General features: G+C 43.6%; 1 protein-coding gene across 1 annotated transcript; it reads left to right on the top strand.

Annotated features, from left to right (window-relative positions):
* Positions 1 to 3,460: 3,460 nt before the first annotated feature.
* Positions 3,461 to 14,040, top strand: LOC115116955 (cystine/glutamate transporter-like). The gene is made up of 12 exons (XM_029645414.2): positions 3,461 to 4,121; positions 4,694 to 4,820; positions 5,686 to 5,801; positions 6,008 to 6,133; positions 8,697 to 8,796; positions 8,965 to 9,009; positions 9,103 to 9,226; positions 9,946 to 10,049; positions 10,430 to 10,526; positions 10,819 to 10,968; positions 11,633 to 11,810; positions 12,838 to 14,040. Exons 1-12 carry the CDS (start codon positions 3,839 to 3,841, stop codon positions 12,891 to 12,893), a joined length of 1,506 nt encoding a protein of 501 aa, XP_029501274.1. The 5' UTR covers positions 3,461 to 3,838; the 3' UTR covers positions 12,894 to 14,040.
* Positions 14,041 to 14,655: the final 615 nt, after the last annotated feature.

The following is a 14,655-nucleotide window of genomic DNA, read 5'->3' on the forward strand; positions in this document are numbered from 1 at the left end:
TATTTTACTAGGCAGCAAGCCTGTATGGTAACCCCCCAGACTCTCAGTAATCCCGCTACCAGCAGCACTTCTTCCCAGTCCATCCCGGGCTTCCTGAGAATGCTGCTTACCTCCTCCGGAGCGCTACTCTGGAGATCCAGGAACCTGCCGAGCGTTTCTCTCCCAGTGCTCCCTCATCTTCGAGCTGCAGCCCTGTTCGTTTCCCTTGGATTGCTCAAAGATAGCGCATCTTATAACGCTGATGTCAGGGAGGGCTCTTGCCTGGGCGACAGTGGTGTGGGTGCAACAATCCAACATTTGCCTCAGTCTGGAGGAGTTCATTGCGGAGGTTAGGAAGGTGTTCGATTTTCCGTTGTCCAGGAGAGAGGCTGCTCGGAAGCTACTCCAACTGCATCAAAACTCCCGTAGTGCGTCAAAAACTCTAGTAGTCGGGTAGAGGGTGCCTGGAACCCAGAATCTCTTTTCGACATGTTCCTTCATGGATTATCGTTGGAGGTTAAAGACGAGCTCGCAGCCCGGGAGCTTCCCATCGACCTCGACTCTCACATAGCCTTAACCCTACAGATCGATGGGCGTCTATGGGAAGAGGAGGTCTGTTCCCAGTCACGCTCGCTCGTTCACTGCTCCCACCTTGTCTCCAAGGAATGCCGGAAGTTCCCGACGCCCACCTTACCGAGAGAATCCGATGTCACCCAAGTTCCCATGGGAATCACCAAGGACTTTCTTGGACCCCGGGCGGTAGGATAAAGTTAAATTGATACGGGTGAATAACAGGGCCCAGCGAGCCTGCCTAGAGTTGAGAGTTGAGGCGCTTGGCTGTGCGGAGATATTGCAGGTTTTTATGGTCAGTCCACACTAAGAATGGGTGTTCCGCCCCCTCCAACCAGTGCCTCCACTCCTCCATTGCCATTTTGACGGTGAGGAGTTCTCGATGTCCCACATCATAGTTCCTCTCAGCAGATTTTGCTGCACAGTGTAATTCCTATTAGAATCCAGCCATAGTTAGGATGTCACCGACAACCTGCATTCACAATGGCTGTCAAGTTTAGGAACATTGATAAAGGAGACTACCTAATCAATCATTATACATGAAAATGATGGCTGTGATGTTGATGGGAATGGTTTACTCTGACAAAAGCACTCTCTCACACTCAACTGTGGTTATTAAGACAAACAGTGGGGTTCCTTTACACCACTAACTTTGTTTAACTCTTACAGTGTTCATTTACCTCCTGAATCAACACTGTGTGTGTTATGGCCCAGGTTAACCAGTGCTGACATTATTATCGCTGCTGCAGCTCAGCTAAACAAACTGTCTGAGCTTTTAATAACCAGCATTGAGCACACACACACACACACACACACACACACACACACACACACACACACACACACACACACACACACACACACACACACACACACACACACACACACACACACACACACACACACACACACACACACACACAGAGGAGAGCACATGGGGGTTTTGTCCGTTTTCTCTTTCTTCTCATAGTGTTTGATCTAATAGAGAGAGTGAGGACCCTCCGCTTACCATGGGGCCATACTCAGTCCTGTCCCCCTTCACTAACACACACAGTCCCCCTTGTCTCTAGTGTCAGAATCCATAACCCAGCTCTGATTCAGGTCACTGACAGCATGCTGTGGTGTATCATATTTATCATCATCACTGGATTCATGGTGGATATTGACCAACAGTCAAGCTGGGAGACCACAGAGACTGTAATCAATATTGTGGGCCAGATACAGCTACATGTTGTCAGGCAGAAGGCCTCAGAGTCAACTGGCCTCGTTAAAAAAACCATTTTTATTTCAGAATTGAAGTTGAGTAGTTTGAAGCATAGTCTTTTTATGGGACCAGTACGCTGCTTATATGTGTGCACGTCATTGAGCGAGTGAGGGGAATGGAACATTTTAAGATGTTAGAAAGATACACTCTTTCTCCCTTTCTCTCCCTCTGGCTCTCTTTCTTCAGTTCCCCTCAAACAGTTGCCCTGGCAAGGATAGGTTGCCTGAGGGGGAGCGTATCAAATCTGCAAAGGGATTTTCTCCCCACACAGAGGGAACCGAGAAAAAGAACTCTGTCGTTTCTATTAGTCTGTTGTTTGTCACCAACGGGTGTAAGGGTGTTTTTGTGTGATGGCAGTTTAGAGAGGCTGTTTCAAATGTGAGACTGAAATTGTGTCATCGTCATGGTGACTGAGTCGGTGACTAGGCAACATCAAACTCCTGAGAATTCTCCAAAAAATGGTCACCGTGACAACACTATGGTTACAGGATCTTGGAACTGTTGGGCACCGTTGGAGTGTTAAACAATTGGATTATGATTAAATTCTTTTCATAGCATTAGATTTTATGAGAATTTTTTTGTTCTTTGAATGTCTATTCATATCTAAAAAAAAAGCTGCAACTTGTAGATAAGGGAAAGTTATTTTGGACAAAAAAGTAAACAAATCACTGACTGTTGTTTCGATTTGAGTACAAGTAGTACACCGGGACTAAAGTGAAACTGAAGCGTAAATAGTGCCACTGCAACTGAGTAGCACCGTGTATCACCTGTGGCAGACAGCTGTAAACCAAGAAAACCCATCTCCAGGTGTTCTTGGTTGACTCACTGGAAGGCGACTGGAACCACCAGCCTTTTCAGAGCCAATATGGCACCTTGTCCTAGAATTCCAAGGTCTTTATCTCAAACCAAGGCTTCTGACTCAGTTTGTCTGGCAGCTTATCAGGAAGAGATACAGTTGCTGTACCGGTATGATTGGTTGGCTCAACTTTTCACCTTGAAGAAGGCACAGTGATGCCGAAACATTGGTGGTTTACCCAATAAATTACCGGGATCTTGTAAAGAGTATACAACTCTCTTTACGTATTTTTATTGGTTTACCTTTCAAAGGAAGGTGTTGGAAAAAATAATGACACTCCCTCACAACCTTTAAACAATGCTTGAATAAAGATTGGGAAAAAAGTTGTTTGCTTTTCCATTGTTTGGTTGGTAGCGTTTGCTGAGTGTGGTAATGAGTATGATCTTACTGGAAGCCTTGTGTGTATTCACAAGACTAGTTGTGGTAGCTTGTGGTCAATGACATGTTCAGACCGTAGGCGTTGACGATTACCGCGTGTCGTGTGACATCAGAGCGCTTTGGCATCGATTGCATCAGTTCCACTAGTTTCTGGTCCCCCTTTTGTTTTGGGATAACTGTGTTGTGAACTCTCAGGTGATTATTCAGATACATCATTGACATCCCGAGGTAGAGGATGCCCAAAGCAGACACCTCTGAAACACTACCAGACAACACTACCAGACTGCTTCTGCAGTGAGGCACAGTGACCAGCCATATAGTAAGAGGTTTGGGAGAGTAGGAACGCTGGAGAGAGATAGACAAAAGAGGGCGAGAGAGAAAAAAAGTGTTAGAGGCAGCAAGTGGGAGAGTAAAAGAGAGAGAGAGAGAGAGTGACTGAATGAGTGGGGCTTTAGAGCGAGATTAGAGTGTGTGTGTGTCTGTGCGTGTGAGTGTGTCTGTGTGTCTAAGAGAGAGAGGGAGAGAGTGGGAGAGGCCATTCCCAAGAGGTTTGGTCTAATTCCCAGTGGTAGAAGTTCTTTGCACAGCAGAACCAGTAACAGACTGCTTTGTCTGAGTAACCTACTCTTCTGTATTCTCAACATCAGGTCACTGCAGACGGACAGAAAAACCTTAAGGTTGTTTTGGGACCCAAAGTGCTAGAAAGGTGAGGAGTGTGTGTGACACATTGTGTGTTGGAGAGAGTGTGTGCTTGTGCGTGTGTGTGTGTGTGTGTGTGAGAGAGTACAAGGATGACCAGGAGGTCAGTTAATGGTGAGGGGACTGGGGTGAACAACACCCCCCAAAATGGGGGACACCCGGGGGATACCCCTGCCCCAAAAGAGGAGCCTGATGCTCTGAACGGAAAGGTAGAGTTGAGGAAGAAGGTGACCCTGCTTCGGGGAATCTCCATCATCATCGGTACCATCATCGGAGCGGGAATCTTCATCTCGCCCAAGGGAATCCTGAAGAACTCTGGGAGTGTTGGAATGTCTCTGGTGGTGTGGATTGCCTGCGGAGTGCTGTCCCTGTTCGGTGAGTCACACGTAGTTGTCGCCTTTACCTGAGTAAAGGTGTGCTGAGTGGTTTTATGATGCATGCGAACTGAAGCGATGGAGGATGGAGATTTTGTGTTTTTATTGCTGTTCAGCCCATTGAGTTACAACTCCCCTGCTTCCCCGTCCCTGAAGACACTGGAGTTGATGCATCCCAAAACAAAGTGCTAAACTTGTAAAACAGCTTTTCTTGAGATGATGAGTGTGAATGAAAGCTTAGGGGGGTGGATAAACTTTGCTAACTGTCTGCTGCTATGGAAAAGCTTCCGCTTCTACTAGTATTATTTCATTATATTACTGTTATTACAGAAGCCTTACCGTAGCTACTGCCTTCTAACTAGCCATCTAACTGCTGAAACAGCAATTACCCTTTACGCTAACCTCTCTCTCTCTCTCTCTCTCTCTCTCTCCTCCAGCCACACACACGATTATGAATACAATGAATCATATTTTCCTCTTATAGACAGTATTCTGCTGTTGCTGATGCTGCCAATGTTTTTTAGCTGGCTAGCCACTCCCCTGTCCATAACCTGTCCCTTTTTCATTTCCCAGGGGCCCTGTCCTATGCAGAGCTGGGAACCAGTATCCAGAAGTCCGGGGGACATTATACCTATATCCTGGAGGCCTTTGGACCACAGATGGCCTTCATACGCCTCTGGGCTGACCTCATCGCCATCAGGTAGGTGTGTGTGTGTGTGTGTGTGTGTGTGTGTGTGTGTGTGTGTGTGTGTGTGTGTGTGTGTGTGTGTGTGTGTGTGTGAGACAGAGACAGCAGCAGGAAGGGGGTGTAGATACTTGCAACAAGGTATGTGTATATCACTCTATACTGCCTGTGTGTGAGAGAGAGACGGGGATGGGCCTAGTGTATATATCTCAGCATTGTAAAGGTAGCAAAGCCTTTTGGATCCCATCCTGGTCCGTTGATACCCGTGGTAGCAGAGCAGTGTAAACAAACCTGCTATTCTATTACTGTACCTCAGGTTAACCCAGGCCAGGAGGGGGTGTATGGTTTTGAGTCTATGGGAAATGAACAGCATTCTGGGGATCAGCCCACAGACTGTGCAACAGTTATTAGATTATTGGCAATATACCAGGTTGTAAATCAAGGGTTGTAAAGGGTTGTAAAATCAAGGCATTTCACGTTGAGTCGTGCCTAAGAACAGAGCTTAGCCGTGGTATATTGGTCATATACCACACCCCCCGGGCGTTATTGCTTAAGTATTCCCTGGATATTTTACTGTGATTTCCTCAACTGAACCTAAGAGACATATTTGAGTCAGCAACCACTGAATATCAGTAACTATAGTTACTTGACTGTTATAGACTGTTAGTGTCAGGGGAAGCTAATAAACAGTTGTGAGGTTGGGTAAGACAGGTTCGTGTCAGTAGAAGGTCACATGCTCCCCAACACTCTGAACAGTGAATGATGCCCCAGATCGCACAGCTTTGTGGGTCAGCGTTTCCTGTCACTGTGTTTGTTTGGTAAACGTGTATGTTTGGTTCAGCGTTTTTGAGTCTGCGTGTGACAGTGTTGTCTGTTCTAGACCTGCAGGGTTGGCAGTGATATCCCTGGCCTTTGGACAATATATCCTGGAACCCATATTCATGCCGTGTGGAGTGCCCGAGATTGCTATCAAACTGGCCACCTCTATAGGAATAAGTATGTCTGAGTAATAATGCTACAGCATTATTATATATATACACATATATATATATATATATATTTATTTTTACAGTACAAACTTGAACAAACTTTGGACTATAGGATTTTTGTGCTTATCAGTGAGATGGTTCAAGCGACTGTAAGGTACCAGTCAGTCTCACAAAGTGTGTGTGTGTGTGTTCATGTTTATTCCTGCTCCACAGCATCAGTGATGTATCTCAACAGTATGAGTACGAGCTGGACAAACAGGATTCAGATCTTCCTCACCTTTAGCAAGCTGCTGGCCATCGCCATCATCATCGTACCTGGCCTCTATATGCTCTTCAAAGGTAAGCCTTCGTTATCATCGTCATCATCATCACCATGATCATTACAATCAACACCATCGTCAAATGTGACCGACCGCCTCGATTCTATCTTGTGTAGCAACATTTGAAATGGTGTTTTTTTAAACATTTGATACGAGAAGAGACTCAGAGCTTGAAAATGGTATATCATACACTGCAGTTGAGGAACAATGTAATTCTGTTTTGAAAGTCAACTTGTAACCCCACTTTTGAGAAAATGGACCTGGACTGATTTGGTACACCTACTGGAGAGCTCTTCTTTGTCTCCACACATTCAGCATCATTCACAGCCTCTTAAGCCTTAGCCCCATCCATCACTTTAAAGATTCACATGTGATGCCATGTGCTAAACAGAGTGAGTAATTTAGTAAACAAATATAGATTTCAAGACTAAAAGTGGTAAAAGTGGTAGCCTACAATAAGAATAAACTCCAGGTAAAAATACACTTTATGTACTGTAGTCCTTGGCCTATATCTTAAACTGACTTTGGTGCAGGCCATATTGTCCTTCACATTACTGCCTCTGGTAAACACACACTATAGCAAGGATACACAAGGCGTACACGGTACATTGAAATTGTTACTTGAATAGTAGCAATATCAAAAACAGATACAAATATTTTATAAATATTTTATACTTATATACTTATTTAAACTATTGTCTCGACATGTACACATGTTCATGGGATACAGTAGATGACTGTAATCACCCTGAGACACACCTGGCTAACTTGATGGGTCATGTAATCATCTAGCTAGCTAAACAATGAACCGGCATAATCCCAACCCATACTACTACCAATGCAAACATTGTCATTTTTACATTTGACATTTTGGCCATTTAGCAGATGCTCTTATCAAGAGCGACCTACAGTTAGTGCATTCATCTTAAGATAGCTAGGTGGTATAATCACATATCACAAGCATTTAACTCTGTTTTGTTTGTAGATACACCTTGTTTGGACAGCGTTGTGTCAAGTCACTCCAGTTCACACTGATCGTGGTGTGTGGAGAAAATAGCCATTCACTTTTTTTCCAACTAATCTGTTGACAGTGCCTGCTAAATTCAGGGCATTAATGTTGTTGAAAAAAGTAGCAAAACATTTTTATGTATATCTTTAAAAATGTCAAGATGCAAAGGACTATCAACAAAAAATGAGCATGCTACATGGCAGATCAATCCAAACTCATCTCCCGGCATGTCCAGCCTATCCATTATCTCAGCCAATCATGGCTAACGGGAAGGTTCCTTCCTTTTTCCGTTGCTAAACCAACTGGGCTCGTAATTTAACCTTTCTTGGGTAGGGGGCAGTATTTTCACGTCCGGATGAAAAGCGTGCCCAAAGTAAACGGCCGGTTACTCAGGCCCAGAAGCTAGGATATGCATATAATTGGTAGATATTGATACTATAAACACTATAAACACTATAAAGTTTCTAAAACTGTTAAAATTATGTCTCTGAGTATAACAGAACTGATATGGCAGGCGAAACCCCGAGGACAAACCATCCACTCCCAAAAAATGGTCAGCCTACCACTGTTTTCAATGGCTGTCACTTTTATTATAAGGCAATATCCTCCCAGATTGCAGTTCCTAGGGCTTCTACTAGATGACAACAGTCTTTATAAAGAGTTTCATACTGTTTTTTGGAAAAATGAGCCAGAAATAAAAGTGATAGCCATTGAAAATAGAGGTAGGCTGAAAAATGTGTTTTTTTGGGATGGTTTGTCATCGGGGTTTCGCCTACCATATCAGTTATGTGACATAATTTTAACAGTTTTAGAGTGTTTTCTATCCATATCTACCATTTATATGCATGTCCTAGCTTCTGGGCCTGAGTAACAGGCAGTTTACTTTGGGCACGCTTTTCATCCGGATGTCAAAATACTGCCCCCTACCCAAGAGAGGTTAAAGCACATGAAAGTTCACATGTTCCAGAAGGCATTTCTGTCCCAATACACATTTTTCAATAAAAATACATATTTACTTTAAAATGCCTCTCCTGTGAAGTAGTGACGTGCGACATATGCCAAGTTTCCTGAAACGAGTAACATATGTTACACTGGATTAAAACCACAGAAGTAGCATGTTAATGCTTACATCACATTGAATCCCACACTCTTTCATGACTCCTCAAAAACGTTGAAATCCCTGAAAGCCTGAATATATTTGTGGTACATGGCGTTATGTTTGTTACTGGGACATTCCACAGATCATCCCCGCTTGACCAAAATAGCTATACTTTAACATGCTTGGTGTTTATTGGCTACAGAGTAGCTGTACTATCATGACACATTACAAGCGTGGTACATAATAGCTACAAAGTGTCTGTAGGCTTGGTGTTCTGCCATACCAATGTTCATTGAACATCAGTCATTTCAGCTTTAAGAGGGTTACTATCTGCTACATACAGTATGTGTGTATTGTACTGGAATGTTCTTACGGCTGCAACTACCGAGAAAGATGTGTATACCTTGTCAAACACTCAACGAGTTTTGATATTCTTTGGTGAACGTGTAATTCCTTCTTTGTGTTTATGTGCAGGGGAGACGAAGAACTTTGAGAATGCATTTGAGGTCAGTAATATCAAGCTCACAGGACTTCCTCTGGCCTTCTACTCTGGGATGTACGCCTATGCTGGGTGGTAGGTATGGACTTCTCCTAACGTAACTAGCTTTAATATCTTATTCTACCCTTTTCATGAAGCCAACTAGTGTAACGCATTATTACTTGCCGTGAGCATGTATGAGCTCTTGTAAGGTACAGTATTGCCACATAATATTGTTGTAAAGCTCCAACTTTATGCCCGCAGGTTTTATCTGAACTTTGTAACCGAGGAAGTAGAGAATCCAGAAAAGTGAGTTCACCCTCCTCATTCCATGTCTTGTTCTCGCACAGTAGGTTTGCCTGATCCTAAGATTGTTGTTCTCAAATGTTTACGTATCCCCAGGACTGTCCCATTGGCCATCTGTATCTCCATGGCGATAGTCACTTTCTGCTACGTGTTGACTAACGTGGCATACTACACTGTGATGTCAGCAGAGGAGCTGTTGGCATCGCAAGCCGTCGCCGTGGTAAGGCATCCAACAAGCTCGCTGCCTATTGGCCGATTTGATCGACACTGATCCTACAACCACCCACCGCTATTGGCTGGCGTTAACATAAGAGTCCTATGTATTTCTTTGTGTGATGTATTGATACACTTGAGGCGCATTGACTGCAGTCACACACCTCGTTCATCAGCGCTTCATCAGGCCCTGATGGTGTCTGTGGTGTTGCTCTCCTGCACTCTAAACTGTAATTAGTAGACCTCCAAGCCCAACACCTCTGCTTCCCAGTATGGCCTTAAGTGATTCCACACAGTCCATTCCTCTCAATGATAATTAAATCATCTTGCAGTCATAATGACATAGTCACAGACAGAGACTGTATACTGATCTCGGACCTGTTTGGAGAAGGGGGAGGGTTATTCACTAAAAGGGCTCTGTGATCTGATCAGATCTTTCCAATGGTGTTAGCTTCCTTACGGTTTTACAGGTCTGTGATGTTGCTCTTAAGGAAAGTGTGAGAGCATTGGAGCTACGTGCATGTTCGTTAATTAGATAATAATTGAATTGAGGATATTTTTCTGCATCTCTTTGTCCTTGTTTGGTTCTCTCTCTCTCTCTCTCTCTCTCTCTCTCTCTCTCTCTCTCTCTCTCTCTCCCCCATCTCCTCTCTCTCTCTCTCTCTCTCTCTCTCTCTCTCCCCCTCTCTCTCTCTCCTCTCTCTCTCTCGTCTGTTTTTCCTGCAGACGTTTGCAGGGAAGATGATGGGGAACTTTTCGGTGGCGGTGCCGGTATTTGTAGCCTTGTCGTGCTTTGGTTCGATGAATGGCTGCTTGTTCGCTTTCTCAAGGTGGGCTGCGTCAACTCAGGTGTCACACCGCAGCCTTCGCTAGATTCTCCTGCCAAGGAGAATGAAAAATTGCCTTCCCTTCCCAACACAATGTTTGAGGACTGTGTGAGAGGAATCTAATCTTATCTTTTTTTTTCAACTGCCAAACCCTGTTAAGCAGAAGTTTAGATGTGTGGTATAGTGGTATAGTGAAAACACAATAACTGACATTGCATTTCTGTGTGAAGGTCAGCTATGACTGTCAGTAGTTGACTTTCATGTGTAGTTTTCATATATTGAATTTTGTCAGACACCGCTTACAAAGACGATGATGAAGTGTTGTTGTTGAAGGTATTTCTCATTTCATCCTGAAGATTGTGTGATTGTGTTGGTCATTCTAGAATGTTCTACGTGGCATCACGCGAGGGCCATCTACCTGAGGTTTTGTCCATGATCCATGTCCGCAGACACACTCCTTTGGCAGCCGTCCTCGTTCTGGTCAGATAAATGTTTTTGTTTTGTTTTGTTTTGTTCATACACACATATCGCTCATTACTGCCTTTATAAGGACCTGCTCTACAGGGTCCACAATTAAAACGTTGCATTCCTGTGTTTATGTTTGAACTGTCACCATGCTTTGTGGGTACGTGTCAGCATCTCTACCACTTCCTCATTGGATCCGTTTGTCTGTTTGTTTCTCTCTCTATCTCTCTCTCTCCGTGTGTGTGTGTGTGTGTGTGTGTGTGATTGTGTGTCGGAGTGTCCATTCTTTCTCTGTGTGTGTTTACAGTACCCTATGACGGTGTTCCAGCTGTTTGTGGGAGACATCTACAGTCTGTTGAACTTCATGAGCTTCCTTCGCTGGCTCTTCATTGGCGTGGCTGTGCTGGGCCTCATCTACATGAGATACACACGCCCTGACATGCCACGCCCTTTCAAGGTCAGGCCAACACACGTGAATCATCAACCATCAAATCATCAAATGTATCTATAAAGCCCTTTTTACATCAGCAATTGTCACAAAGTGCTTATGCACACACACACACACACACACACACACACACACACACACACACACACACACACACACACACACACACAGAGTCGCAGATGCATGTCGACATAAACACATCAAAGGGCGATTAGGACATCGCTTCTTCTGTGCCACTGCATGTGGCCGATATGCAAGCATCTTGCGCACATTTTTTATTTAATTTAATTTATTTAACAATTAATTAACCAGGTAGGCTAGTTGAGAACAAGTTCTCCATTTACAACTGCGACCTGGCCGAGATAGAGCAAAGCAGTGCGACACAAACAGCACAGAGTTACACATGGGATAAACAAACATACAGTCAATCACACGATAGAAAAGTCTATAGACAGTGTGTGCGAATGTAGTAAGATTAGGGAGGTAGGTCAATAAATAGGCCAATACTGGCGAAATAATGACAATTTAGCAAAGAAACACGGGAGTGGTAGAAGTGCAGACAATAACATGGACAGAGTATGAGTCTGTCTAATGGCTGTCTTATTCAAAACAACTACTGAACACTTGACTGTTTCCATCCTTGACTCTGCACTTCTTTGTCTTGTCTCTCCAGGTTCCTCTTTTCATTCCAGCCATTTTCTCATTCACCTGTTTCTTCATGGTGTTCCTCTCTCTTTACTCCGACCCCATCAACACAGGGATAGGATTCGCCATCTCCCTGACAGGAATCCCAGCCTACTATATCTTCATTGTGTTTGACCGCAGACCCAAGTGGCTACAGGATGGTTTAGGTAACACGCTACCTTCACTTCGAAGGCATTTAAATGCATTTACTAGACATCACTGTGAAAATCATACATACTACTGGCATATGGACAGCATTGATTAATCTTTATAAAGCAATTGTTCAACTCAAGGGATTAATCGGAGGGGTAGTGGACCGTTAAACTATCCACGCATAGTTTACCACATGTAATCAATTTCCAATCAATTTTCAGCATGGCATCCTATCAAAATTGCAGCATGAATCCCAACAATGTGTCTATGTTGACACTTTGGAAATAATATTGTCCTAACACTGCATAATTATTGGGACAGTGAAGCGTTTTGTTTCTTTTGGCTCCGAACTCCAAAAGTTTGGTTTTGAAATCAAACTGTAACAATGAAGTGAAAGTGCAGACTGTCAGCTGTAATTTGAAGGTATTTTCATCCATATCGGGGGAACTGTTTAGAAAGTACAGTAGTTTTGTACATAGTCTCCCATTTTAGAGGGGCAAAAGTCAAGGGGACAGATTCACTTGATATTTGTGCATCTAGAACTTTCTCACTCATAATTATTCACGATTCATTCAGGATTCTATGTAATCATGGTAACATCCACATTCACGTAGAAGTGTTTCGAAACATATTCTACTAATATTTACAAACAAACAGCAAATGCAATCAAGACATTTGTAGAGTCACACGCTTGATGTAGTCATTGCGTGCTATGAATATCGGACCAAGTATAACGTTTGACTACTTTAATACACATATAAGAGAATTTGTCCCAATACTGTTGCTCCCCGAAAATGAGGGGTGGATCATTTACAAAATGTGCTTTACTTTCTAAATGATTCACTCAATGTGGATGAAAAAAACTTCAAATTAAAGCTGACAGTCTGCCCTTTATCCTCGTAGTCATTGTTTGATTTCAAATCCGACGTTTTGAAGTATAGAGCTAAAAGAAGAAACCATGCTTCACTGTCCCAATAACTATGGAGGGTACCATAAAATGGTATCATAAGAGTTTTTCTATGTGTTTTATTCTGTCTCCAGATTCCTTCAACAGATCTGTCCAGATCATCCTGGAGGTGATCCCAGTGGAACACTGACACTCCTTCACACCATATCCCCACACCGATGGCCTCTATTGCACCGTTTCATAGAATAAATTATTATGACTCCCCCATCCTGCTGTCCTTATCTAGGCAGGCTTAGCCCTGCTCTGCTCTCACATTTCACATTACCAATTCAAACCGCCTGAATACTCGCTCCTCTCTCCTCACTCAAGCATTTGAAATGGAATGGCCAGGCAGGCAGGGAGGTGAGGCTGTGGCTGTGTGTGTGTGTCTCCCTGTGTGAGATTTGCAGGTAATCCATCTCTGTAACCCCTATACTCTGGCTCCAGTCTGCAGTGGGAGCCCAGCCTCTTAGAAATGCAACAGCTTTTATTGTTGATGAGATGCGGCAGAGCCAGGCAATCCCTGTAAGCTTGGAGTATAACTATCTTTGGCAGCAATCACAGCTAGCTTTAGTCATCGTTACAGATAGCATTAGCCACAATCACAGCTAGCGTTAGCCACAGTCGCAGCTAGCGTTAGCCACAGTCACAGCTAGCGTTAGCCACAGTCGCAGCTAGCGTTAGCCACAATCACAGCTAGCGTTGGCCACAGTCGCAGCTAGCGTTAGCCACCGTCACAGCTAGATTTAGCCACAATCACAGCTAGATTTAGCCACAATCACAGCTAGCATTAGTCATTTTTAAAGCTAGCATTAGCCAAAATCCCAGCTAGCATTAGGTCAAAGTCTTTGCTTGCCTTAACCATTGTCACCTCTAGCATTAGCATTAGCCATAGTCACTGACTGCTACACCTCAGACAACACTGGATACTCAGTTTTCTCCAGATCATTCAGGATCAGACTATACGACACACATAAATGAAGCCTAAGGCTCCCTATAGTTATTTCTATATTTTAGGAAATGAAGACAGATCAGTGAGTGTTAATTGATGTGTTGTATAGTCTGAGTAAGACAAGCACTCCCCTTGCACTATCAGAACAGTAAACTCATACTCAATCTACAGATGCCTGTGAAACATGATGTCCTTAAACACATGACAACCAACATTAATGTGATGTTTTATATTTTATATATTTTTTAAAACATGTATGTTCAGGACAAGTGAATGTTTTGAAATTATGCCCTGGAGAACCTGATATCCGATTTAATAGAACAATAAAAATAGATTTTAAAAATCAGAGATCCTACTTTTGTATCATGTATACCACTATTTGTACAATACAAGGGATACAGGATCTTATTTTCACTTGGTGAAGGCATTGGTTGTTTCTAAAATGGTTTCCTCCCTATGTGCAGAATCTGTTTCTCTGTGTCTCTCTCTCTCTCTGTGCCTCTCTCTCTGTGCCTCTCTATATCTCTCTCTCTCTCTCTGTGCCTCTCTATGTCTCTCTCTCTCTCTGTGCCTCTCTATATCTCTCTGTGCCTCTCTCTCTGTGCCTCTCTCTGTGCCTCTCTCTGTGCCTCTCTCTGTGCCTCTCTCTCTGTGCCTCTCTCTGTGCCTCTCTATATCTCTATAACTCTATGCCTCTCTCTCTGTGCCTCTCTATGCCTCTCTCTCTGTGCCTCTCTATATCTCTATGCCTCTCTCTCTATGCCTCTCTCTGTGCCTCTCTGTGCCTCTCTCTCTGTGCCTCTCTCTCTGTGCCTCTCTCTGTGCCTCTCTCTGTGCCTCTCTCTCTGTGCCTCTCTCTGTGCCTCTCTATATCTCTATAACTCTATGCCTCTCTCTCTGTGCCTCTCTATATCTCTATATCTCTATGCCTCTCTCTCTCTGCCTCTCTATATCTCTATAT

This window comes from Oncorhynchus nerka, linkage group LG5, assembly GCF_034236695.1.
Source record: "Oncorhynchus nerka isolate Pitt River linkage group LG5, Oner_Uvic_2.0, whole genome shotgun sequence".
NCBI lineage: Eukaryota > Metazoa > Chordata > Actinopteri > Salmoniformes > Salmonidae > Oncorhynchus > Oncorhynchus nerka.